Raw genomic sequence first — 27993 nt, forward strand, 5'->3', positions numbered from 1 at the left:
ATCATCGAGTCCATCCTCACCTCCTCCATCACCGTGTGGTACGCTGGAGCCACTATCAGGGACAAACAGAGACTGCAGCGTGTTGTGCGCTCTGCTGAGAAGGTGATTGGCTGCAGACTCCCATCTTTGCAGGACCTGTACACCTCCAGGACATTGCGGCGTGCAGCTCGGATCTCAGCTGACCCTTCTCACCCTGGTCACAGTCTGTTTGACCTGCTCCCCTCAGGCAGGAGGCTCCAGTCCATTCGCACCAGAACCTCTCGCCATAAGAACAGTTTCTTCCCCTCTGCTGTTGGACACATGAACAATAACCATATGACTATCCCCACCACTAACACATGACCCTACGCTGTGTTCACTGTATCATTCCATGTTTGGCACTGATCACCACCTGCACTCATGTATATATCTTTCAACGTAGCACTCTTAATTCTTACTCTCATGTATATATCTCATGTATATCTCATGCACATATCTTTCCACGTAGCACTTTTAATTCTTATCCCTACTTTTATTTTTTCCATGTCTATTTAAGTGTTATTTATGACACCATGTTTGCACTGAAGCACCGCAGCAATTTCCTAATGTTGTAAACCTGCTCAACATTTGGCAATAAACCCCTTTCTGATTCTGATTCTGATTCTGAAGATGATCATCAGTGACACTGTCTTTAAAATACTATTGTTAGAAATGCACGAATTTAATGTGAAACATTCAGAGTATTTTTTCTCTTGTTGTGTTTTTTTGAAGCTGCTTCCTGTTGGCTTCAGCTGTTTGGAGTTTCCATTTTCTAAACTTCTACATTCTGAACCTTCTTCAGCTCTGAACAGATGATGAAACACTGAATGATTTCAAGCACTTTGTCTAATAAAGTTACATCTTTCATTCTTTATACAGATTGGTGAGCTGTGATTTGTCAGAGATCAGCTGTGATTATCTGGAAGCAGTGCTGAAGATCAACCCTTCGTATCCCAGAAAGGTGGACCTGAGCTCCAACAAGCTGCATGATTCAGGAGTGAAGCAGCTGTGTGTTCTTCTGGGGAAACCACAACATCGAATTGAAACTCTGAGGTCAGTCTCCACGTTTTAGTTTTGCTGACACTGTCGATCTGTGGAACTAAAACCTTTATACAGGAAGTCTGGTTCAGCTCTTTGTAGACCTTCTAATCTCTGATCTTACTCAGTAGATGATGCAGAGTTGTGAAGCCGATGTGGGTGAGGACACTCGCCCAGCTCTAACTACCTTGACAGCCGGTCCATGTGCAGCTGGCTGTGAGGCTCAGGGAGTGTCTACGAAATGCAACACTGAAAAAACATCATCCATAAATATTGAGTAGTAACTGGACTGTCATACAGCGAGACTCAAATGCCTTTAAACATCAGCTTATCCTGCTGATCCAAGTCCAACACTGAGTTTGTAAAAACATGTTTGTCAATCATTTTGTTTGGTTTCTGAGGAAAATGATTCAATAACTTGCTGCTAATACACAACATTTCATCATATTTCCTCATAACCCTCTTTTGTCTGACCATTTGATCCCATTTGAATTTGCAATGAAGGATCCACAAAGTTTGGTGACAATAATGACAGTAGATGTTTGTGTGAAAGTGCTGGAAGCAAATGAGTGTGTGATGTTCTTTCAGTGTTGCACTTTGTAGACGCTCCCTGAGCACTGGTCTCACAGCCAGCTGCACATAGAGACCAGTGTTGTTAGTCCAGGTCAGAAGATGACTTGTTGGAATGAAAATGAGCTTGTAGTTTGTCTGCTTTAATAATGTGACTGGAAAAAGGTGTCTGACTTCAAATTTGTCCATTTCTTTCACACTTCACCTTTAAAAGTGAAGCCATGTGGTTCCTGGAAGGAAAAACACGACTTTTTCAAGTCGTTGTCCTGTTTTTATGAGAAATGTACGACTTTAATGTGAAACATTCAGTTTTTTCTCTTGTTGTGTTTGTTTGAAGCTGCTTCCTGTTGGCTTCAGCTGTTTGGAGTTTCCATTTTCTAAACTTCTACATTCTGAACCTTCTTCAGCTCTGAACAGATGATGAAACACTGAATGATTTCAAGCACTTTGTCTAATAAACTTACATCTTTCATTCTTTATACAGATTGGTGAGCTGTGATTTGTCAGAGATCAGCTGTGAATATCTGGCAGCAGTGCTGAAGCTCAACCGTTCGTATCCCAGAAAGGTGGACCTGAGTACCAACAAGCTGCAGGATTCAGGAGTGAAGCAGCTGTGTGGTCTTCTGTGGAAACCACAACATCGAATTGAAACTCTGAGGTCAGTCTCCATGTTTTAGTTGTGCTGATACTGTCGATCTGTGGAACTAAAACCTTTATACAGGAAGTCTGGTTCAGCTCTTTGTAGACCTTCTAATCTCTGATCTTACTCAGTAGATGATGCAGAGTTGTGAAGCCGATGTGGGTGAGGACACTCGCCCAGCTCGAACTACCTTAACGTCCAGGTGTCTTCCCTGCTTGTCCTGATACAAACAAACCTGAGTAACCTTGCAGGTCAGATCTCATCAGTCACACCTGTTATGGCAGCTCTCCTCTAGATTGTAGTTCTTGTTAACCTGGGATGGTTTTAGAAGCCTGGACCACAGACTCCAAGGGAAGATATTACTGGGAAAGGCCAAAGCAACCTATTAGACCCATTAAACACTAACATAGATGAATACTCAGATTTAAACCTTTATTGTTTCACAAAGGTTTAAAAAGGGAACGTCCACAGTTTAGACTGCAGCAGATTTTATTAAAGCAGTTTGACAGGAGCAAAGCAAAATACAAAGAATAAGTGTTTAAAATATTAATACATATAACATAATAATAAAAGAAGAGCCAAATAATGATAAAAAGAATGAAAAAGGTTGTCCAGAGCAGCAGGATGTCTGAGGTCTGCAGAAACACAAAAACACAGCAGCTAAAAATAGTTGTTGAAAGAAAACGAGGTGGGAGCTGCTGATTCCTGAGCTTTGATACTGGATTAGCTTCAGTAGTTATTCCCATCACTGCTGTAGGAGCTACATTTAGTCACAGCTGATTGTCTTCTTTGACCAGTCAGAATGACTACTGTTGTAAAAACAAGCACACAAAGAACCAATGAGAGTGAAGAACAGGATAAAGAGCTCGTGTGATGGAGGCAAAGCAATAATCAGCAGACTGTAGCAGTTTATATCTGGCTGAAAGTAGGAGCTCAGCGGAGCTCAGTCCCATATCTTTGGTTAGAAACAACATCAGTGATTTACTGCTGCTCGAGATGATTCCAGCAGCTCTCATTACAGCAGCTGATGAGAGAAACAGCTGATGGCTCACAGCTCGTGCACTGTTGGATCTCCAGATGTTCACGTGGCTGAAGTCTGTGAAGAAACTGTGGTCCATGTAGTTCACACGGCCTCAGATTGGACCGAGCTCCCTGGATCACTGCAGCATCCTCAGCTGGTACATGGACGTCTCTGTTCCTCAGTTTTGGAGCCCCTGCAGGACCGTCCACACCACCAGGGTCTCCTCACTCACCTTTCCTTTGTCCTCGTCCTTCATCGGCTGTGCTGTGTCTTTGTTCCTGCAGTGTTGTTCCCACGATGCAGTGCTGATGTTCCCTCCTTGAATGCACAACAAGTACGGTGCTGGTCTTTCTCGGGTGGAGCAGAGACAGATTGAAGTCTTCCAGGCTTTAGTGCAGACTTCCCTGACAGAGGCTGGACTCCATGGTCTGCACAGGAGGCTTCTACACTGTGTGGAGGTGACTCCTGGACTTGAAGACAGGCTGCAGGTACATGTGAGATGAAGAGGACCTACAGCAATGTGATGGAGCTGCAGGTCTGAATGAAGTCCTGCTGTCCTGTCCCACCCTCATCTTTACTTCCTCTGTCTTCTCTGGACTTGTCCTCCTGCTTCAGAAACAGCACGGCTTCATGCCGAGGGTGGACGGGAGCATTGGCTCTGATTCTTTTACCGTCCACCACAAGGAGACACTGATGCTGACCTCCTGATTCATCTGCATGTGTTCTGCTTCACACTGCTCACCTCCACCAAAGACTTCACAAACATCTTCTTTCTTTGAGTCCAGTTTGTCCCACAAACACTTCCAAATCTCCTCCTCTTAGATTCTGCAGCTTCTTGCAGTGTGACTCAGCTGACTTCTGACAGACCACAGACTGGCACAGCATCCACATGTGTCTCCTTTCAAACAGGCTCTTGATGTTTCCTCCCACATCATTCTGGCCATTCAGTCTCCTTTGTTCTCCAGCTCTGTAGCTCCAGATGATGAAGCTTCAGTTTTCCATGTTGGTAACAGTAAACTACAGCCCCTGCTGTCAGCTGGGTAACTAAACAGAGCTGCAGCACGTCTCTGCGGTGGTGCTACATCCAGCCTGCAGACGGCCGTCTACATGTTGTAGTGGTTTACAGTCACCAGGGGGCGCTGTCCCAGCCATGCGGGCAGTGGGCTGCTCTGCTTGTGCTGTTGTTGGTGAAGCTGAAGTGAAAGTGAAAACACTGAACAGTGTCCACTGAGCTTCTCATGCTATTCTCATGCTCAAAGAAGTTTAACAGGAAGGACGACTCGTCCATCAGGCGTCCAGCTGTCTGTGACCGTGTCCACAGCAGAATGTGACCAAGGCTTCATGCTAACACGCACACATGAAGCTAATACCACCACGAGCAGCTGCTCAGTGGATTTGGAGGAGAAATGTCTGCAGCTTCTCACAGGCAGTATTCAGAATGTGGATCTCCACAAAGACTGTGCAGAGCTCGTCCCACACTCTAAATCCACACTTGTTTGCACAAAACTTCTCACACGTTCCCGTCACAAGTGTCTTCTAAGTGAAGCTACCAGGTTCAGGTCCAGTTTGTTTATCTGGAGCTGCAGTAGATGATCCATCCTCACAAAGCAACACAGACAGCAGATATGCAAACATACAACACAACCAAAGGATTCTCTCTGCATGTCTGTGGCTGATGCTGCTGGAACGAAGCTGTTTGAAACTTTGTTGTTCTGCACTTTGGGACCAGAAGAGGAAACTGAAGCTCTGTGCAGAGGGTTCAATGGAAGCAGCCAAGCGCTGTAAGTGTCTGCTGTACAGGGATGCTGGTTCAGCTGTGGCTCAGTTTCACAGTGTGACTCAATAAAAGCAGCAGGAAATCAAAGCTTGATGCTTTCATCAGTGTGGAAATAAGAAAGTTTCCTGTGACAGACGCTGGCGTTCTCTCAGCTTGACAGTTTCAGCTTCAAACTTCTTCCAACATGTTTCTAACACGGCCACATTCCACCTTAATGGAGCTGATATCTTGTGCATCAGCACATTTTCTAAAGGCAGCGATCACATCTTTAGTTTTGGATGTCTGTGAAGGTTCTCAGTCATCCAGGTCATCGTAGTCAAAGGAGCTTGCAAAGAAAAGCGTCTGGACTTCGTTGAGTTACTTGAAGACGTTTCACCTCTCATCCGAGAAGCTTCTTCAGTTCTAAGGTCAAATGGTGGAGAGTCCCAGATATAAACCTAGTGGGAGTATCCCCCCACAGAGGGACAAAAGGACCCCCTGATGATCCTCTAATCGCCTGAGCCAAGGTGTGAAACTGGGTGTGGGTCCCAATCAGCCAGAGTTTCGGGTGAGTTCATTGTGAAACCTGGCCCCACCTTATCATGCGAATTCCGGAGATCAGATGGCCCAGGATGTGAGTGGGCGTTAAGGCGTCTGGGAAGGGATCTCAAAACTGGATTATAGATGGCAGAGAGTTGGTGTCGTAAACCCCCGCCTCTGTTCAAAGATGGTCGCTCACAGTGGACATAGATGGCTTCTTTCACTCCTCTTTCAAACCATCTGTCCTCTCTGTCCAAAATGTGAACATTGGCATCCTCGAAAGAGTGTCCTTTATCCTTAAGATGCAGATGGACAGCTGAGTCTTGTCCTGTGGAGGTGGCTCTTCTGTGTTGTGCCATGCGCTTGTGAAGTGGCTGTCTAGTCTCTCCAATGTAGAGGTCTGGGCATTCCTCGCTGCACTGTACAGCATGCACCACATTGTTAAGTTTGTGTTTTGGCGTTTTGTCTTTCGGGTGAACCAGTTTTTGTCTGAGCGTTTTGCTGGGTCTGAAATGCACCGGGATGTCATACTTGGAGAAAACCCTCCTGAGTTTTTTCTGATACACCGGCTACATAGGGGATGACAATGTTGTTGCGTCTGTCCTTCTTATCCTCCCTTGCTGGTGTCTGATCTTCTTTTCTGTGCCTCTTTGCTAACTTTAAGAATGCCCATTTAGGATAGCCGCACGTTTTGAGTGCTTCCTTTACATGTGTGTGTTCCTTCTTTTTTCCTTCAGGCTTAGAGGGAACATGTTCTGCCCGGTGGTGTAGGGTCCTAATTATTCCAAGTTTGTGTTCCAGAGGGTGATGGGAGTCAAACAGGGGGTACTGGTCCGTGTGTGTGGGCTTCCGGTAGGGCTGCTCAATTAATCGAATTTTAATCACGATTTCGATCTGGGCTTTCAACGAACATTAAAAATGACTGAGCCGATTATTAGCCCCTCCCTCGTGCTTTACTCTCGCGCTGCTCCGAAAAATGCACGAAACATAGATGTTTACATTTTTCATTTATTTTTTATATTGCAAACATTTGCACTGTTATCAGTATTTGCATACTATTTTATATTATTTTTTTAAAGTCATTATTCAATACATTATTGTTAACCCTTTAAATCCCTTTAGAACCGGAACCGCGTAAGCTAGCGCAATAATTTGTTTTGCATATGAAACCGGAGGAGTTGTACCTGCATCTTATGCCATCAGCTTGTCCTCGGTCATGGTTTCCTTCCACATAAAGCTTTGCAAAAATTGCATAAAAAGCGCTTGCAGGAACAAAAACATAATATTCCAGAAACACGCTTTGCCGATCCGATCAGCTGTTCGTAACACTTCCCACAATGAAAAAGACGTCAACGCGAACTACCGCATGCCCGCCATTTCCTGTCCGAAACCGGAAGTGACGTCATTTTCGCGGAAAATGTAGTTTTTTTTACTTGTAGGCCTTAAAAGCCCATACTGGTGTTTTTATAAGTCATGTTTGACTCTATACTTTTCTGAATAGTTTCTGGGATGCTTAGAACTCGAATTGCACTGCTGGAAATAGTTTATTTTGATGCACATGCTGTTTTCTTTGCAAATTTACATCATAGGATTGTTTTTTGTTTTTCCTGCAGTATATAAAAATTGCTGTATCTCCAAAATAAAACTATGAAGACACTCAAAATAAATTTCCTGTGTTGGGAAACTATTTTTTGCAACTTTTTTGTATTTAAAGTTTTGAGGGATAAACCTCTTAAATTTCCCCAAGTAGAAATATATGTAAAAAAAACAAACAAAAATGATTTTCAATTTTTTTGTAGTTTATTGCACTTTTTTGTAATTAATGTAATTACTATGGACTTAATGCATACATATTATTAAAATATGGGCTATAACAGTTGTATTGATGTATAGCAACTTGAAATGCTCCCAAAAATGGCACTACAGCATGTAAAAAAAATAAAATAATATAAGCTCTGACGGACTTGGTTCTATGGTAGGTCTTAAAGGGTTAAATAAATATCGTCAAATAATCGAGATCTCAATTTCAGTGAAAGTAATCGTGATTATCATTTTTGCCATAATCGAGCAGCCCTAGCTTCCGGTAAACTTTGATGTTGAGGTTGCCATTCTCTTCGATGTGCACAGCGCAGTCCAGGAAAGGCAAACAGTTGTCCTTTGTGTCTTCCCTGGTGAACTTGATGTTTTTATCCACAGCGTTAATGTGCGCAGTGAAGGATTCCACTTCTTGTGTCTTGATTTTGACCCAGGTGTCGTCTACATATCTGTACCAGTGGCTGGGTACTCTTCCTTTGAAAGAGCCAAGAGCCTTCCTTTCCACTTCCTCCATGTAAAGGTTGGCTACAATAGGTGACACTGTTTTAGTTTTGGATGTTTAACTGCAGATTGTTTATGTGTTTATAGCACATTAATTACAACAGCAGCATTGACCACAGTGCTGTACAAGAATCCAAAATAACTATTAAAATAACTCATAACATTAATAGCACACATCAAATATCAAATAATCAATCAATCAATCAATCAAAATTTATTTATATAGCACATTTTTAAGACCGAAGTACACCAAAGTGCTTTCCAGTAAAATCGCAGTACAAATAAAATCACAATAAAATATAAATTACAAATATATAAAATATAAGATAATTACATAATCTAAATACAGAGCCAGATGTAAATAACTCTCATACTGTATTAAAAGCCAGTGAATACAAATGTGTTTTAAGAGCAGATTTACAGAGACTGACAGCAGGAGCTGGGGCTGTTCGATAGAACGATGTATATATGATGACCATATGAAAACGTCTATCGTTTCATGTCACACTCTTTGTTTCCTGGTTATGTGTTTGTGTGTTTTCCAGATAAACCTTTCAAAGTAAATCTGAAGATCCTGTTGAGAGTTTTCAAAATAAACACAATACATGTCACGGTTCTGGGTCAGTGTTGATCCAGCATTTTGAGTTTCTTATATTTTGGTCTATTTTTGCATTATGGATTATTTTCTGATGTTCTGGTGCTTTGTTGATTATTATTATTATTATTATTATTATTATTATTATTATTATTATAGATCTGTTTCAGTTATTCTTGGTGAGGTGTCAGTTCTTAGGTTTTGGGTTTTCATGTGTATTGCAGTTTCTGTTCAGTGTCTAGTCTGTCTCTGTGTCGTGTCTGCATCTTTGTTTAGTGGTTTCTTGTTTCCTGTCTTATTGTGAAAGTCTTTGTCTTATGTTAGTGTGTGCAGCTTAGCTCCCCCGTCTCGTTAGCCCTGATCTCCCCCAGCTTTGTCTCCCTTCTGTTACCCATTCCCTGATTACCACCCTGTGTATATTAGCCCTGTGTTGTCCTCAACCCAGTGTCGCGTCGTACCCTCAGATTATGCCTGTGTGTTTTTTGGTTTCTGTATTCACGTCACTTCACGTTTGGTTTTCATGTCAGCAATAAAGCTGAGGTTTTGATTTACAATTCTGTGTTCGAGTCCTGCGCTTGGATCCTCCTCTCCGCCTGCCCGCACACAGAGCCCTGACAATACATTACTGCGGTCGCTCGTTTATCGAGTTACGTTCTAAAAATAAGTCTCAGAATGAAGTAGCAGCTTTATGTTTTACAATTATTATAGAAATTTTAAGGCAGTTAAACCCTCACTGCACACTTTATACACTTTTCTCAGACAGGCATGAACATTTTCACACTTTTCTCTCTTTTTTTAAACAAAGTTCAAACCTTCATAGAAAAATAAGTTCATTATTAAAGAATGAAAGCAAAGTGTTTCTGAAATGTGTCAAATCAGCCTTTGCTGGCATTAAACGAGCTTGGTTCTGTCTGAGGAGCACTCGTCCATGGCCTGGGCTTCTCGCTGTCAGGTAAAGTTTCATAAAGCTTTTGAGTTTTTATGCAGATAATGTTGGTGTCCAGCACGATGTTCTTGTTGTGGACAGTTACAACCATTTTGCCTCCTTGTTGAAACTATGATGGTTAGCATCTTGCTCTGCCTTTGGCTGCTACCACAGCTGCAAAACATCTCGTCATCATTGTTGTTTGTTGGGGACAAAATGTACAAACATACAGTGCAGCACTGCAGAGTCACACTGCTGTAAATTTGAACACATTCTGTACTGTACAGGAGACACGGCACGAGATTGGCTGTAGACCATTGTCAGCCAATCAGGACGCAGAACACAACGCGCTGTAAAAAACAAAAGCATGCAAAATTGTACAAAAAAGATCAGCGAAACAGCGAGGACGCCAAAGGTGAACTGTGTTACAGCGAGGGACCAGCGTATATATGGTTGTTGGGACGAAAAATGTCTTTGTGCTCGTGTCAGAAGACGAGCTGCAGCTTTCTGGACTAGCTGCAGTCTTGCCAGGCAGGTCCCACTAACTCAAACATATAAGGAGTTCCCTTTCAGTCGATTCACTCGGTACAACACATAAGTATGTGATATCACGCCCTCGCGCGTCCTGGCTGAAGAAACCTTTATTCACACCTTTAAGGCAGATGACGTGTGATGACACGCGCACGGCCCTGCCTGCACATGTAGCCACTGTCATCACAGTCATCCCTCAGTTCGATAGCCGCTCTTCACCTCGCTGAGAACACCTCTGCTGAGTTGGGCTAGCTAGCTGCTGCTAGTTAGCTCCGTTGTCTGCCGACTTGAACTTAGCTTAACTGCCCCTGTTGGTGTTAGCCTCCACCGCGTTGTTGGTGTGTAGGCTGCCCGCGGAGCGCTAATTTCAAGTTTTTCCTGTGCAGCGTTTCGCTTTGCGTTTTGGAATGGACTCCAAACCGAAGCGAGCAAAGCAGAAATCTTCTGTTCGCCCCTGTCCTCAGGGATGCGGTTTCTCTTTGCACGACAGCGACCAGCACGATGCCTGCCCTGTCTGCCTGGGGATCGTCCACGCTAGGAGAGCGTTGACGGAGCCCGAAGTCTGTGCGTTTTGCCTCGACCCTGGAAAGACGGGTGACGTTTGTGGAAAAAGTGCTGGGACGCTCGGCTGTCGCACGGCATGACCCTTTCCTTTCCGAGTCTGGAGCCCCGGTTTCGTCCGAGTCCGAAGACGAGGATTGTCCGGTCGATGTCCCCGCAATTAGCTGGGCTGACCACATGGAATATGTTGACGGGTTAGCCGATGACGAGCCGGAACCATGCAGGAGCGTTGACGGGCTTCAGCCTGGGTTGAAGCCCGCCAGCGCTCCCCAGGAAGACGATGACGTGCTGGACATCGGCCTGGACATCCATGGTTTGTTGGAGGATGAGCAGGAGAGCCCATTGTCGGCCCAATGTGCCGCCGCTGCTGGGCCGGTCCGCCACGATGACACCTCTCTTTTCTCCCCGTTTCGCCGTGCTGCTGAGAAGCTGCAGGTGGACTGGCCCTCTCCTCCGCCAGCTCAGAAGCCGTCGCGGTTTGTGGGGTTTTTCCTCCCACCGGAGCCCGCAACGGCCAAAAACTTCCTTCCCATGTTACCAGACTTTCTCTGCGAGCTAACAGCATCATGGGACAAACCTCTGTCTACCCGCGTCACTGTGCCCGGCTATGGACAGTACATGGAATTGGACGGCGCCGAGGGGGCTGGCTTAGCTAACCCACCCCTTATAGAGCCGTCTGTGGCTGCTTATCTGGCCCCGTCCCATAACCATGGTGTCGGCGGCCCCGCAACTCTGCCGTCCAAGCACTGCAGATTCTCTGCTTCGCAGCTGGAGAAGATTTATCGGGCTCAGGCCGACACTGCTCGCGCCATGAGCTCCGTCACCATGCTCTAGACGTACCAGGCAATGTGCCTGGCGGAGCTCGGATCGCTGGTTCCTGATGACAGCCCGCTGGCACCTCTTCTTAACGAGGTCAGAGTCGCCACAGATCACATCCTCCGTGCGTCTCGCTGTGCAGCGCTCTCCCTGGGCAGAAGGATTGGCTTCGACAGTAGTGGCGCAGAGGCACCTATGGCTGACCCTCTCTGACGTCCCGGATAGGGACAGAGCTGTTTATCTGGACACACCAGTGTCTGCGGCTGGGTTATTCGGACATTCACTTGAAGCCATTCAGGCTAGATTTGATCTGAGGAAGAAGCAGACGGAAGCTCTGCGCGACATCATCCCCAGATGTCAGCCCAAGCCCGCAGCTAGCTCTCACAGGCCCGCCGCTCCTCTGCCGTCTGGCAAGAGACTGGCGCCCACTGCTGAAGTGGGTGTGCCGCCAGCGAGAGCACATCCTCCAGCCCGAGCTCCACGCCAGTCGGCCTGGAGCAAAGGCCCACCCTCAGGCCCCCGGTGGGACCCGACGCCCAGGAAGAAGAAGCCTCAGCCCTCCTAGCTGTGGTTTCGAGTGGAGAAGGGGTCCAGCAGCAGGGAGACACTGCTTTCACCCCTCTGTTGCCGCCCAAGAGGTGCCGCTTAAGTTCTGTTCAGGTTGTCAGCCCCAGAAGGCGCTGCACTTTCCTAACACTGTCTCCCAAGCACAAAACCCTGCACACAAAATGCCTCAGGTAACTCCCTGTTCAGGTGTGTTAAATGTTCAGGTGACCACATCGAGTGTTCCCGCTGTTTTTCATTGTTGTGCCCCAGAATACAGTGGGGCAAAAAAGTATTTAGTCAGCCACCGATTGTGCAAGTTCCCCCACTTAAAATGATGACAGAGGTCAGTAATTTGCACCAGAGGTACACTTCAACTGTGAGAGACAGAATGTGGAAAAAAAATCCATGAATTCACATGGTAGGATTTGTAAAGAATTTATTCGTAAATTAGGGTGGAAAATAAGTATTTGGTCACCTCAAACAAGGAAAATCTCTGGCTCTCACAGACCTGTAACGTCTTCTGTAAGAAGCTTTTCTGTCCCCCACTCGTTACCTGTATGAATGGCACCTGTTTGAACTCATCATCTGTATAAAAGACACCTGTCCACAGCCTCAAACAGTCAGACTCCAGACTGGGAAGAGTGAATCTACAATAGGCAAGCAGCTTGGTGTGAAAAAATCAACTGTGGGAGCAATCATCAGAAAATGGAAGACATACAAGACCACTGATAATCTCCCTCGATCTGGGGCTCCACGCAAGATCTCATCCCGTGGGGTCAAAATGATCATGAGAACGGTGAGCAAAGATCCCAGAACCACACGGGGGGACCTGGTGAATGACCTGCAGAGAGCTGGGACCAAAGTAACAAAGGTCACCATCAGTAACACACTACAACGGCAGGGAATCAAATCCCGCAGTGCCAGACGTGTTCCGCTGCTGAAGCCAGTGCATGTCCAGGCCCGTCTGAAGTTTGCCAGAGAGCACATGGATGATACAGCAGAGGATTGGGAGAATGTCATGTGGTCAGATGAAACCAAAGTAGAACTTTTTGGTATAAACTCAACTCGTCGTGTTTGGAGGAAGAAGAATACTGAGTTGCATCCCAAGAACACCATACCTACTGTGAAGCATGGGGGTGGAAACATCATGCTATGGGGCTGTTTTTCTGCCAAGGGGACAGGACGACTGATCCGTGTTAAGGACAGAATGAATGGGGCCATGTATCGTGAGATTTTGAGCCAAAACCTCCTTCCATCAGTGAGAACTTTGAAGATGAAACGAGGCTGGGTCTTCCAACATGACAATGATCCAAAACACACCGCCCGGGCAACAAAGGAGTGGCTCCGTAAGAAGCATTTGAAAGTCCTGGAGTGGCCTAGCCAGTCTCCAGACCTCAACCCCATAGAAAATCTGTGGCGGGAGTTGAAAGTCCGTGTTGCTCGGCGACAGCCCCAAAACATCACTGCTCTCGAGAAGATCTGCATGGAGGAATGGGCCAAAATACCAGCTACTGTGTGTGCAAACCTGGTACAGACCTATAGTAAACGTTTGACCTCTGTTATTGCCAACAAAGGTTATGTTACAAAGTATTGAGTTGTATTTTTGTTATTGACCAAATACTTATTTTCCACCCTGATTTACGAATAAATTCTTTACAAATCCTACCATGTGGATTCATGGATTTTTTTTTCACATTCTGTCTCTCACAGTTGAAGTGTACCTCTGGTGCAAATTACTGACCTCTGTCATCATTTTAGGTGGGGGAACTTGCACAATCGGTGGCTGACTAAATACTTTTTTGCCCCACTGTAGGTGCCTCCAACAAAATGTATGAATGTACATGTTTCCATGTTACAATCAAGAAAGAGTGTTGTTTATTCTCAAACAATCACAAATGCTCAGCCTGCAGGCAGAATGAGCCAGGTCAGGCAGGTGATGCATTCCCCTGCAGACACACTGCGGGGCGACAACGCCCCGCCGACAGTGCTGCAGGTCAGCCGGCTGGCTGCTCACTTCCCTCAGTGGCGTGCTTCCGCACCCTCTCTGTGGGTGCTGCGAACTGTTGCCATGGGTTACCGGTTGCAGTTCCGGGTCAAGCCGCCTCGTTTCCAAAGAGTCGTAAACACGACTGTCAACACCGAGGCGGCCATGATACACAGAGAGGAAATAAAGGTGCTATTGCAGAAAAGAGCAATACGAGTGGTCCCCGCTTCGGAGACAGACAAAGGTTGGTACAGGCATTATTTTGTTGTTCCGAAAAAAAGGGGGAGGGCTTCGTCCCATCCTCGACCTGCAAGTCTTGAACACGTATCTACGAACGTAAAATGCTAACACTCAGACAGCTCTTTAATGCAGTCGGCCCGGGAGATTGGTTTGCAACAATCGATCTAACAGATGCTTATTTTCATGTGGTTATACACCCGAAACACAGGCAGTTTCTGAGGTTTGCATTCGACGGCGTAGCCTACGAATACCTAGTGCTGCTGTTCGGGCTGTCGCTCGCTCCTCGCACCTTTACGAAATGTGCCAAGGCAGCGCTAGCGCCCCTCAGAGAGGTGCATCCGCATCTTAGTCTACCTAGACGACTGGGCTCTCGTAGCTTGCTCCAGAGAGCAGGCGGAGACACAGCTGTCGCTGGTTCTGTCACACATTCAGACACTGGGGCTCTCTGTGAACTTTCAAAAGAGCTCGCTAATCCCGAGTCACCAGATTACTTTTCTCGGTTTGGAAATATGCTCGCTTTCCAGCCGCGCACGTTTGTCGGACCACAGAGTGGCCGCGTTTCATCGCTGCCTCGCTCAGTTTCAGCTGGGACGCAGACTGTGTTTCCAGACGATATTAAGCTTGTTGGGCATGATGGCATCTATGATCGCGTAGTGCCACTTGGACTGTTAAAAATTAGAGTGTTTCAACGCTGGACTCTCTCTCACCGTTTGTGTGCATCGCTTCACCTCCGGAGGAGGCTGCCGGTAACTGCGTCTTCCATACTAGTTCTCCGTCCTTGGAGGGAGCCCTATGCTGCTGCATCAGGGCTCTCGGATTGGGAGGGTGTTGTTTCGCAAGGTGGTGTCCACAGATGCTTCCCTAAGAGGGTGGGGAGTGCTGTGCGAGTGTGCATCAGTGAGAGGGATCTGGTCCGCAGCCCAGCGCCAGCTGCACATCAACCACTTAGAGCTGTCAGCAGTGTTCTTGGCTCTAAAGTATTTCCGTCTGAATCTGGGGCCGGACCTTCTCTCCAGGGGGGGTCCTCTGGTGAGAGAATGGAGGTTACACCCTTTAATAGTGGCTCAGATTTGGGACCTATTTGGCAAGGCGCAAATAGACCTTTTTGCTTCCAGGGTAAATACTCACTGCCCCCTGTTCTTCTCCATAATCGACCACGATGCACCCTTGGGCTTGGACGCGCTAGCACACCAATGGCCAGACGTGCTCCTGTATGCATTTCCCCCAGTGGAAATGATATCTCCAGTTCTAGAGAGAGTGCGTCACATTCCCTCTCTCTGATTCTAGTGGCCCCTTGGTGGCCCACAAGGTCGTGGTATGCAGAGATAATCAGCCTGCTAGCAGCGAGTCCTTGGCAGCTCCCTCTCCGCAGGGATCTCCTCTCTCAGGCGTGAGGAAAAGTGTTTCATCCACTCCCAGATCTGTGGCGCCTTCATGCTTACCTGCTGAGAGGTTAAACTTGATTGCTAAGGGTTTGCCACCTAGTGTGATAGCAACAATTCAGAGCACTAGGGCCTCATCTACTAGAGGCTTGTACGCTTACAAATGGCGAGCCTTCGAGCAATGGTGCCAGCACCGCCACACTCTCCCATTTCAGTGCTGTTGGATGTTTTGACATTCCTGCAGGAGCTGCTGGATAAGGGCCTTTAATTTTCGACAATTAAGGTTTATTTAGCAGCTATTTCTGCTTGTCATATTGGCTTTGACAGGGTGACACCAGGTGCACATCCCCTCGCCATACGTTTTCTGAAAGGAGTTTGCCGGCTGAGGCCCGTACTTAAGTTCAGTGTCCCTGCTTGGGACTTGTCTTTGGTGCTGGAGGCCTTTTGTAGCCCCCCGTTTGAACCCATTGAGTCTGTGGATATGAAATTTCTTTCATATAAGACTGCATTACTTCTTGCTTTGGCTTCGGCAAAGCGAGTGGGTGACCTTCATGCACTGTCTGTGCATCCCTCCTGCACACAATTCTCTCCTGATGGCCACAAGGTCGTATTGCATCCAAATGCTGCCCATTTTCCCAAGATCATGCCTGCATCTTATAGCTCAATGGAGTTTGACTTGCTGAGCTTTTGCTCCCCTCCTTTCGCATCTGAGGAGCAGAGGAGGATGCATTCTCTTTGTCCAGTGCATGTCCTACCCACCTACATTGAGCGCACTCAGAATGTGCGTTTATGTGACCAGCTGTTTGTCTGCTTCGCTAATCCAAATAGAGATAGAGCTCTGTCCAAGCAGAGGCTGTCCCATTGGATTATAGAAGCTATCTCACTGGCATATGGAACCAGAGGTCTTGCTTTGCCCCACGGGGTGAGAGCTCATTCCATCAGGGGGTTGGCAACCTCATGGGCTCTTTTAAAAGGGGTGCCTTTAGCTGATATTTGTGCAGCAGCTATTTGGGCATCACCGCACACTTTTGTGCGGTTCTATCGGTTGGACATTACAGCCCCTTTGGTGGCTCATGCTTTCCTTTCTGCTGGGTCTACCACTCACTAAGGATGTGGTGGTCCGATTCCGGTTCGGTGGCTGCTCTGCGGGGCGTGTATATATGTCCCATACTTATGTGTTGTACCGAGTGAATCGACTGAAAGGGAATGAATAGTTATGTCTATAACTTCTGTTCCCTGAAGGAGAGGAACGAGGTACAACACAAGGTGGCCCCACTGAGCAGTTTGGCTCGGTGAAGAGCGGCTATCGAACTGAGGGATGACTGTGATGACAGCGGCTATATGTGCAGGCGGGGCTGTGCGCGTGTCATCACACGTCATCTGCCTTAAAGGCGTGAATAAAGGTTTCTTCAGCCAGGACACGCGAGGGCGTGATATTCCATACTTATGTGTTGTACCTCGTTCCTCTCCTTCAGGGAACAGAAGTTATAGACATAACTATTCATTACAATAATCCAGCTGGGATGTCATGAAAACGTGGATCGCCCGTTCAAGGTTTTTAAAAGATATAAATTATCTCACTTTAGACAAAAGCCTCAGTTTTGAAGAAAGACTGCTGTACAACTGAGCTCAGCTGTTTTTCAACGGTCAAACTGCCGTCAAATATGAGCCCTAAATGTAATAATGAGATTCAATAAAAGGCCTGAACCAGTCTAATAGAGCGCCCTTGATGTCGCCATGCTCCAATGGTGACATCAAGATGCTGTGATCAACAGTGTCAAAGGCAGCGGTCAGATCCAAAATCAGAGCTGAGTCTCCTGATCAGTGGCTGATGAAAGATCATTAAGAACTTTTCAAAGTGCAGTTTCAGTGCTGTGAAGAGCTTCAAAATCAGACTGAAACCTTTACAACAGATTGCAGCTGAACAAATATAATCTTTTACAAAATCTTCGACAGGAAGGGAAGCTTTGAAATAGGCCTGAAGTTTGAGCGGACAGAGGATCCAGATCAGGTTTTTTAGTACAGGCTGTACAACAGCATGTTTAAAACAGGCTGTACAACACCTGAACTAAAACTGCTGTTAAAAATCGCTAAGATGTCGGAACCAACAACCTTTAAAATCTTTTTTTAAATACGTGTTGGAACAACATCATTTGGACAAGATGATGTCTTTATACCATCACATCGTTCCTCCACCTGGTCAAACCACACAGGCTCAAACTGATCAAAAACAGCTGAGCAGGTGAATATTTTAGAAAGGTCATGTGAAGGCAGGCCGATCATAGATCGAAGCTGTTTTATCTTATTGATAAAAACTGCAGGAACCTTTCACAAGTTTCTGAGGAACTATTAATATGAGAAGCTGGAGAAATAATTGAACAAAGAAGCTGAGGATTGTTGGAGCATTTCTCAATAATATTAGAAACAGCTTTTGACTTCTCTGCGTTGACAGTGTCCTGATACCTGTACAGACGGTCTCTCAGCATCAGAAACACACCTGCATCTTTTTCCCACTTACGTTCAGCCTTCCTGCTCTCTCGTCTGGCTGAACGAGCGGCCTCGTTTATCCACGGGTCCGATTGTGGTTTCATAGTTTTAAAAGGAGCAACCTCATCAAGAACAGTTTGGCATTTATCATAAAAATTAGATGTCATCTGCTCGGTACCATCGCCGAGGGGAGATCTTAAACTTCTTAAAAGCAATAGAAAATAGTTCTGTTGCAGATGGGTTAAATAGACGACAATGGGGTGCTGGAATAAGAGGAGTAAAATGGCAGTGAGATAAAAATATATCAAATGCAACACTGAAAAAACAGCATCACATGTTTCCATGTTTAGGACCGGTAACCCTAAAGACAGCACGAGATCCAACGTATGAGCCTGTTTCTGGGTTGGGCCCAACACAAACTGAGCACAACTGAAGGAGTCGATCAAACTTAAAAAATCTCTGGCCAGAGGATTGGAGGGACAGCACGTGAATATTAAAATCTCTGACAATTAAGTTTGATCACAGTTTGGCACGATAGCAGCTAAAAAGTCTTGAATAAAATCCTTGTGATGTTTTGGAGGTCTGTATACAGCTGCACCGAGTGTCGGCCGGGACGCCCCAAACAACAAACATCACAAGTTCAAAACTTGAATACGAGTCAGTTAAGAGTTGTTTGCGTGATATGAGAGCATGAGGGTTGGAATGGATGTATCTGTGTGTGCCTGTTTGTCTGTGTCCATATGTCAGGTCGGGTATCAGACGCCACCTCTCTGGGGACATCTCAGGCCCTCCAAGGTATGAAGGCCTATCTCCCCACACCACTCCCCCTGCCAGTGGCAGACGCCCTCAGACATCGGTGCATTGGTGGTTCTTTGTGTCCGGGGATGGGCGTCCAGGTACCCACCGGCTCACTCCTTGGTGGCTGCTTGTCGGGGCCTGGAGCCTGGGGCTCGCTCGGGCCCCTTCAGGGGTGGGGTGCCCTCGGCCTCTCGGCTTGGGGCTCGGTCACTCTGGCACAGCTGGCTGCCGGCGGAGCTCACGGGCACATCACTGCAACCCCCCTGGCTTCTGCTCCACGGCTGCTGAGTGACCCCTCATCTGGGACTCTCCTCAGCTCTTTCTGGGATAGTGACGCGGCTGCCCCTCTGTTGGTCTTCCTTGGTCTCTTGTGTTCTGAGGGCCTCTGGATGTCTGGAGTCTTGATGTCCTCCATACCTGCTTCATGCCCTGGTGGACGGGGCTGTGGCTCCCTACACCCTCTAGCAGATCATTACATGAAGGAACCTTTTAAATATAAGCGCGTTCATGCTCACAGGTGTACAGACGGGTGCTCACACACACAAACTACACCCTTTTTGGCTCCTACCTCAAAGCACACTGTGCGCTGTCGATCTTACGTGCTGCACAATAATGTTTAATATTTAGTATTTACTGTTATATTCCCATAGATCATCGTGATGTTGTTTATTATATTGCTCTTTTTTTTTCTTCTGCTTGTTTTTTTTTTTTTCTTTCTCAACAGGTGATCCAGGTGATTGATATATGTATTTTTTGTCTGTTTGATTTGTTGGTTTTTGTTTTTTGCCCTTTATCCCCGTCCCTCTTCCCTGCTGTTTTTCTCTCCCTCTTTCTTTCTCCCCTTTCTTTTCCCCAGTCAAATCTGTCCCGTGTTCAGCAAATGAAAATAAAATAAACAATAAAAGCAAAGGTTAATCAAATAGACCAATACGGCAAGGCTGGGATGGTCCATTTGTTAAAGTAAATCCATTGGGCATCTTTCTTCGCCTTTAGACAATAATTGATGATGGCAAAAGACCCAAACGGGACAGGCAAAAAAAAAAAAAAAAAAAAAAGAGTTGTTTGCATGCGAGCTTCTTCCTAAAAACAGCCTCCACTCCACCACCATGTCCTGTCATCTCACAGTCAGAAGGTAAAAGTTCAGTAAAACAGCTGGACTCACTGGCTCTCTGCCAGGTTTCCAAGCATTAGAGCCAGTTCCTGATTAGTGAAGAAGTCCTTAAGAAGAAAAGTTTTGTTTGCTAGCAACCAAGTATTAACAAGGCTGATTCTTAGTGGTATCGGTGGCTCATCGGCCGATGTGGGTGCCCGACCTATCGGCCGTAGGTTCTGAGGGTTTACTCCACCTGAGCATAGACGGGGAGGACGCTGGGCGGGTTTATTGTAGTACACCCAACAACAGGTGTCAGACAGGCGTAAGCCATATCCAGAGAGTGCCAGTAGTTGATGCGATCGAATCCAGTCAGGTTAGGCTGAGGTGTTTTTCCAAGTCATGTTCAGGTAGCCTTCATTCTCACCAATAAGCCACTGCATTTCCCACGGCGTCTGCGACACCCTGTCAGTTGAGGTGGCGCTGAAGCACAACGGAGACAAGCTGGAACTCCTGACAGGAACGGTGCAGAGAAGCTTCCCTGATATCCACGATTGCAATAAACAAGTTTTAAATGAGAAGATCTTAAAGCCAGCAGTGTTTGGTGATCATATACAAGCAGAGAGTTTTTCTCAACCTACAAAGTCTTCATTTGTGCTACAGCTGAAGTTAACAGTCTTATACTTTATATTATAACTTTATTTGAGAAGAAATGGCATCCAACCTAAGAAAATGCAAGCACACAGGAGGAGTGGTGACTAGGCCCGGTGCAATCTCAAGCGAGAGTATCGAGGACTGCCCAAGGGCAGCGTCCAGCTCTACGGACGCTGTAGAGCAGACTCAACAGACGTGATGTGGATACTACTGCTCTAAAATTGGAGCTTCTTCAATCCATTAAAGAGGACATTAGTACAGTGTTAAAAGAAGAACTCAGAAATGCATTGAAAGAAGATTTTGACAATATAAGGGCTGACGTGCAAGGACTGAGAAATGAGATCGCTAACAGCATGGCGGCGATGCACGTTGAAGTTGATGGAGTAAAGATTACAGCGAAAGAAGCTGAGGATGGGCTGTCAATGTGGAGCGATGAGGTGACCACCCTGCAGTCCACAGTAGAGAGTATGAAGGAGGAGCTGTCTGACCTGAAGGATAAATGTGATTGAAGGCAGGAAGCGGAGAGCTAACATCCACATCATAGGGATCCCAGAGGGTCTGGACTCGAGCTCCTCCACGGCCATATCTGTGCTACTACATGAAGTGCTGGGTATGGGTAAAGACGTTATTGTTGACCGCTCACACAGGAGCCCTATCCCGAGAAAGCCAGCTGGTAATGCGCACGCCGTCATAGCCGAGCGTCACTACTACCAGGATTGTGTGGAAATTCTATGCCGTGCCAGGGCCCAAGCCCCGTTTGAGTTTAACGGACAACCTATTGCAATATTAGGACTGGGCGATATGACCCAAAATTCATATCTCGATATTCTTTAGCTGGATGGCAATATACGATATATATATCGATATTTTTAAAGCCAGAAAGTAAGAACAAAAAGAGAGTTCTTAGTCAAAGCTGTGTCCCAAATCTCACACAGGCACATTTATTAACATACAGCATAGATGTACATGAAACAATTACTCAGAAAAAAATTATCAGCATTTATTAAATAATTATGCTCCATAAATAAAATAGAATAGAATAGAATTCAACTTTATTGTCATTGCACATGCACAGGTACAGGGCAACGAAATGCAGTTTGCATCCATCCAGAAGTGCTTTGACACTTCTGGATGGATGTTATGCACAAAAACAATGTTGTTTTTGTGCATAACAAAAAGCTCACAATTGTGCAGTCAAAATCTAAACTAACAGACGCTGAGCATAATAACAAGCAGCTGCTCTGTTCCCAGGTTCTACTGCATGACTGACAGCCTGGAGTTTGAAATCCTCTTTGTAACCGTGTCTCTTACAGGTGTCATTTATGGTCCTTATACACACTCAATACAATAATATTACTTTAAAGCAGAGTACGTACCACTCCGCGAGGCTCCTCTGTAGCTGTAATGCTCCAACAATCCATCAAGCGGTGCAGCCTCGTAGCTTAGCAAAGTCGTACCAAAACATTTTTTGAAATGTTTCTGAGTGCCGTGTAGCACATAAAATCGGTTCGAGGTCAGTAAGCACAACCAGAATTCATCCATGAGGCGCACTGTCGATTTTTGAGAAAATTACAGGATTTTAAGTGCGAATTATAGTGCAGAAAATATAGTTTATGGTTTTCCTTTGATCTTAGCAAATATCTACGCCTCTAATTGGGACGATCACAGATTTTTCACTAAAGTCTTTACACGGCTCCCCAATATGTCATCACACAATATCATCTTTGAGGGAGACCTAAACTGCTCATTATCTGCTATGGACCACAGTTCACACAAAAGTACACTTAGTCCAAAGTCACCATGTGTCATTCAGAGCTTTCTTGATAATTATGGATTAGCTGATGTATGGAGTTTTCATAATCCTGCTTCACGTCAATACTCTTTTTTTTTTTTTTTTTTCTAATGTCCATAAAACATATTTGTATAGAAAAACGTCTCCCTTTAGTTACAGAATGTGATTATAAGACTGGTGATTTCTCCTCGTTTTTTCAATGTGTATTCCTGATGCCTGCTCCAACTATCAGCCATGGAGATTCAACTCAGTGTTGTTAGCAGATGAAGAGTTTGTCAGTTACAAAAGGTCTGAGAGGCCAAATAATTTCATTTTGTTCAAAATAGAATAAAATAGTGACCGAGCGCCTCTCTCAGTTAGCTGATGAAATTACTAAACTACATGCTGTGTACAGCCACTCTCCTGAGCCTGTATTATATACACAGTGGTTACAATGAAAAACTGAATACAATCTCACAAAACAGGCTGAGTATCTGATTTCAAAGTTGCACAGCTATGCTTATGAACTCAATCTAATTCTGAAATTGAAACGGCCATACGGAGCATGCAGTCTGGAAAATCTGCTGCCCCGACGGGTATCCATCTGATTTCTTCATAAAGTTTTCTGACCAACTGAATTCACTGTTAAAATCAACTTTTGAAGAATCCTTCCTCTCACAGTCGTTGCCTCCAATATTGCATCAAGCAGTGATGTGTTTAATTGTAAAACAGGAAAAAGACCATTTAGATTGTCGTTCATGTCGTTTAATATCTTTGTTCAACACAGACACCAAGATCCTGGCTCAAGTGTTGGCCCATCGCTTACACAAGTATTTGTCCTCCATTATTTCACAGGACCAGACGGGCTTATTATTATATTGCTCCCCTCTAGCAGCCGTCCAGACTAACAATAATCTGTCCCCCAGGACAGGGATGCCCTCTGTCTCCTTTTTGCCATTGAACCGCTAGCTGTTGCTCTGAGACAATGTGTTGGTGTTGAGGGATAACATCGAGGGGGTATCGAACATGAAGTCTCTCTTTATGCCGACGACATGATTTTTATTTCCAACCCATCGAATAGCCTCCACAAACCTTTGGATAGACTTACAACAATAATAATAATACATTTTATTTATAGGCACCTTTAAGAGCCTCAAGGTCACCTTAATGCATACCTAAGGAATTTGGGACAATTTCTGGATATATAAAGTCAATTTTGGGAAGAGCGAGGCAAAGTCTATCTCAATTAATCAATCAATCAAAGCTTTATTTGTCACAAGCAGGTTGCCCTGCAGTGAAATGGGACCCCCCCCCCCCCCGACCTTACACACATAACACAGACATCACATGGGGTTACAAGTCGGAGATCGGTAGCGTTACAGAAAAACACTGAAATGTACACAACAACGGGGAAGGTACAAGAGGGAAAAAAAGAAACCTCCACTCATGCTGTGCTTCCATGGTAGGACAGCACGAGAACAGGAAACAAAAAAGCACACGAATGTCCACAGCACAACATTGTGAAAGACATGACAAGCCACAGGGTTGGGTAGGGGATGAGGAGTAATCCCAGGCAACACAGCAGCCATCATGCAACGGCGCCATCTCCAGCGCGGGCCCGGATCCGCCTCGTGTTCCCAGGGGGCAACAAGCATCGAAGACGTTGGAAAGGGAGGGGGGATGAGTGAGTGCTTATCAGTGTAAGTGTATGTGTGTGCGTGTCCATAGTTCAGCTGAGACAGTGTCCTTCGCCCTATCAGGCGTACATCTGTACGACAACTGGGGAGTTTTGTGTATTTTAGCACCTATTAAACCCAGCTGTAACAAGTTTAAGTACTCGGGCATCTGGGTGACACAAAACCACAAAGACTTGTATAAAACGATCTTCCTTTATTGTCGAAGCTTAAAGAGGATTTTGGAAAATGGGAGTTTTGCCTCTTTATACTTATGGTGGGGATGCAGAACAAGGACCAAAGATAAATGTGATGCTGAATCAGCAGAAGACTTGGACTCATTTGATTCAAGCTTTGATATCATTAATTTCAATATGTCCATTTCTTTCACACTTCACCTTTAAAAGTGAGGCCTTCTGGTTCCTGGAAGGAAAAACACGACTTTTTCAAGTCTTTTTCCTGTTTTTATGAAAAATATACGACTTTAATGTGAAACATTCAGTTTTTTCTCTTATCGTGTTTGTTTGAAGCTGCTTCCTGTTGGCTTCAGCTGTTTGGAGTTTCCATTTTCTAAACTTCTACATTCTGAACCTTCTTCAGCTCTGAACAGATGATGAAACACTAAATGATTTCAAGCTCACACTTTGTCTAATAAACTTGCATCTTTCATTCTATTTACAGATTGAAGGACTGTGGTTTGTCAACGATCAGCTGTAATTATCTGGCAGCAGCACTGAAGTCCAACCCCTCCCATCTGAGAGAGCTGGACCTGAGTAACAACAATAAGCTGCAGGATCCAGGGGTGAAGCATCTGTGTGGTTTTCTGGAGAGTCCAGGGTGTAAACTTGAAACTCTGAGGTCAGTCAGCATGTTTTAGTTGTGCTGAGATGAATATGATGTGAAAGTTGTGCTGACACTAAACTGCAGACATCAGGCTGATATTATACTGATCCACACTGAGGATCTTCATGGTAAAGTCGGTTTTCTTCTTCTCTGGTTTAGTCCATTGACTGTAGCAGAACAATGTTCACATCTCAAACAGTGATACTGAACGTATGGCCCGCGGCCCACACGCGGCCTGCCCACCTTTCCTGATTCAGAGAGAGGGGACCCTGATTAACTGTGTAGCTTCTTCCTCACAGTTCTAAGTATCAGACACAACAATGAATAATCCACAGCTGACTGTCTTTAGCAGGTCAAAGGTCACGGCACACAGCAGACAGTCAGAAATATTCTAACTCTGATCATTTATCAGTTGTGACACTGTGAGACTTGATCAGAGGTGTGATCATCACAGCAGAGGCCTTTGTGTCAAAGTCACTGAGGATCAAACAGAAACACATGAAGCAGATTTTCCTCTTCTGGCTTTTTATAGCAGATAACCTTCAAAATATTCTGCAGTCGATCAAAAACCAAAGCAAACCATGAATCAACATGTGAACATGACCTGATGCTGCTGAAGTGAAGCAAAGTTACAGAGGTTTGATTACAGACACAGCTGAGAGTTTGTAATCTGTCATCATTTTAAAAAGTTTCCATGGAACAGCAGAAATGAGGCTTTCCTGTCAGAGGCCGACAGCACTGAACACAACAGCAGACTGGTGGCTAATAAACAGTGAATGATGCAGAAACAGATGTTTGAAGCTGTTCTTGGAGTACACTGAGAGAGAGAGAGAGCTGTGCAGGCAGGAACAGCCAAAGTCAGAGAGAATTCATGAGCAACGTGAAGCAGAGTTTGGATCTTCTTTTGCTGCTGGTTCACTCAGTTTTGGTTGGAGACAGATGAAACCTGCAGCTTCAGGATCTGTGAGCTGTCCACTTTCAGCCCCGACGGCGTGTACGTGTACGTGCCGTCGAGTGAACGATCCACGCTCTGTGTTTTCATCTTTCTGTGTTTAGCTGCTCTCATTTACTGTTTTAGCTGTTTGCTGCTTGTTGAAATAGTTTGTGAGCTTTAACCTGAGATTCTGGCAAAATACATTTATATTAAACATCGATTCAGGATTGAATGAATCAACATCGTTTTATTCAAATTAAAACCATTTAAATGGGAACATTAATTTTTTACACCCGCTTCTAATGCTTGGTAATGTCAGCCGGTCCATGTGCAGCTGGCTGTGAGGCTCAGGGAGCGTCTACAAAGTGCAACACTGAAAAAACATCATCCATAAATATTGAGTAGTAACTGGACTGTCATACAGCGTGACTCAAATGCCTTTAAACATCAGCTTATCCTGCTTATCCAAGTCCAACACTGAGTTTGTAAAAACATGTTTGTCAATCATTTTGTTTGGTTTCTGAGGAAAATGATTCAATAACTTGCTGCTAATACACAACATTTCATCATATTTCCTCATATCCCTCTTTTGTCTGACCATTTGATCCCATTTGAATTTGCAATAAAGGATCCACAGAGTTTGGTGACAATAATGACAGTAGATGTTTGTGTGAAAGTGCTGGAAGCAAATGAGTGTGTGATGTTCTTTCAGTGTTGCACTTTGTAGACGCTCCCTGAGCACTGGTCTCACAGCCAGCTGCACATAGAGACCAGTGTTGTTAGTCCAGGTCAGAAGATGACTTGTTGGAATGAAAATGAGCTTGTAGTTTGTCTGCTTTAATAATGTGACTGGAAAAAGGTGTCTGACTTCAAATATGTCCATTTCTTTCACACTTCACCTTTAAAAGTGAAGCCATGTGGTTCCTGGAAGGAAAAACACGACTTTTTCAAGTCCTTTTCCTGTTTTTATGAGAAATGTACGACTTTAATGTGAAACATTCAGAGTTTTTTCTCTTGTTGTGTTTGTTTGAAGCTGCTTCCTGTTGGCTTCAGCTGTTTGGAGTTTCCATTTTCTAAACTTCTACATTCTGAACCTTCTTCAGCTCTGAACAGATGATGAAACACTAAATGATTTCAAGCTCACACTTTGTCTAATAAACTTACATCTTTCATTCTTTATACAGATTGGAGGACTGTGGTTTTTCAGAGATCAGCTGTGATTATCTGGCAGCAGCACTGAAGTCCAACCCCTCCCATCTGAGAGAGCTGGACCTGAGTAACAACAATAAACTGCAGGATTCAGGAGTGAAGCATCTGTGTGGTTTCCTGAAGAGTCCAGGGTGTAAACTTGAAACTCTGAGGTCAGTCAGCATGTTTTAGTTGTGCTGAGATGAATATGATGTGAAAGTTGTGCTGACACTAAACTGCAGACATCAGGCTGATATTATACTGATCCACACTGAGGATCTTCATGGTAAAGTCTGTTTTCTTCTTCTCTGGTTTAGTCCATTGACTGTAGCAGAACAATGTTCACATTTCAAACCATCAAAGAAGAAGAAAAATCCTCCACTGGATAATTCACTGTGAAACGCTCAAACTCTTCATTCCACCTTAAAGTCTGTCTGACACTGAAATCCAATGCAAAATGTGCGTTTGCTTCACAGACAGCAGTCCAACACAAACATACACACATCATCCAAAACACAGTCCAACATCCAAATCTCCTCCACTGCCAGCATGAATGATGGGAAAGAGAAGGAGTAACACTTTGACATTCAGGGTTAGAATGAGTTTCATAAAGCAGACTGTGAAGATCAAAGCTGCATTAGAAAGCTTACATGAATGAATGAGTGGACAGAAGTAGCCAGAGATCATCTGAAGCACTTCAAAGGCTTTAAATCAGCACATTTCTCTTTATTCTATATCAGCTCTGCTAGTTTCTCTCAGTTTTCTGTGGAATGAAGCTAACAGCAGGCTAATAAGATGCTGACCAATAGGTTTTTATTAAAGGTTGTAATTTGTATATGAAAAAGTGCTTTGGCTCAGCAGGGATCAGCTTACAGGTAGAATACAGCTGCTGGATGCGATTAGCATCTCATAGCTATCTACCAAACTGCTAACTGGGGAATTTCAGGCCATCTACGAATCATTTTTGCTAACTGTTTAGGCTCACAGGGCTGGAGCCTGTGCCCTAGCTGTCATAGGGCAAGAGGTGTGGTCCACCTGCACAGGTGAGCAGTCCATCACAGGGCCAACAGAGAGAG

At 45.1% G+C, this 27993-nt stretch overlaps 1 protein-coding gene and 1 long non-coding RNA gene across 27 annotated transcripts in view; one reads left to right on the forward strand and one right to left on the reverse strand.

The window, feature by feature from the left end:
• LOC120722100 (NACHT, LRR and PYD domains-containing protein 12-like) overlaps positions 1–27993 on the forward strand; it is a 67185-nt gene that overhangs the window by 37556 nt on the left and 1636 nt on the right. For 15 of the 26 annotated variants that reach the window (XM_040012894.1, XM_040012913.1, XM_040012893.1 and 12 more), the window contains 3 exons: positions 898–1071; positions 2111–2284; positions 24634–24810. In XM_040012894.1, the coding sequence (XP_039868828.1) occupies positions 898–1071; positions 2111–2284; positions 24634–24810 (525 nt within the window). Of the gene's footprint in view, positions 1–897; positions 1072–1187; positions 1557–2110; positions 2285–2400; positions 2518–24633; positions 24811–24954; positions 25342–27234; positions 27710–27993 lie in introns of those variants that run through there. The other 11 variants (XM_040012907.1, XM_040012916.1, XM_040012918.1 and 8 more) reach the window with 9 other exon arrangements.
• Positions 1063–27791, reverse strand: LOC120722104. The gene is made up of 3 exons (XR_005693350.1): positions 27699–27791; positions 6815–6820; positions 1063–1101 (listed from the first exon to the last, which is right to left on the reverse strand). It is a non-coding gene; the product is annotated as an uncharacterized LOC120722104 (long non-coding RNA).

Source organism: Simochromis diagramma, unplaced genomic scaffold, assembly GCF_900408965.1.
Source record: "Simochromis diagramma unplaced genomic scaffold, fSimDia1.1 OVJJ01000618.1, whole genome shotgun sequence".
NCBI classification, from domain to species: Eukaryota; Metazoa; Chordata; class Actinopteri; order Cichliformes; family Cichlidae; genus Simochromis; species Simochromis diagramma.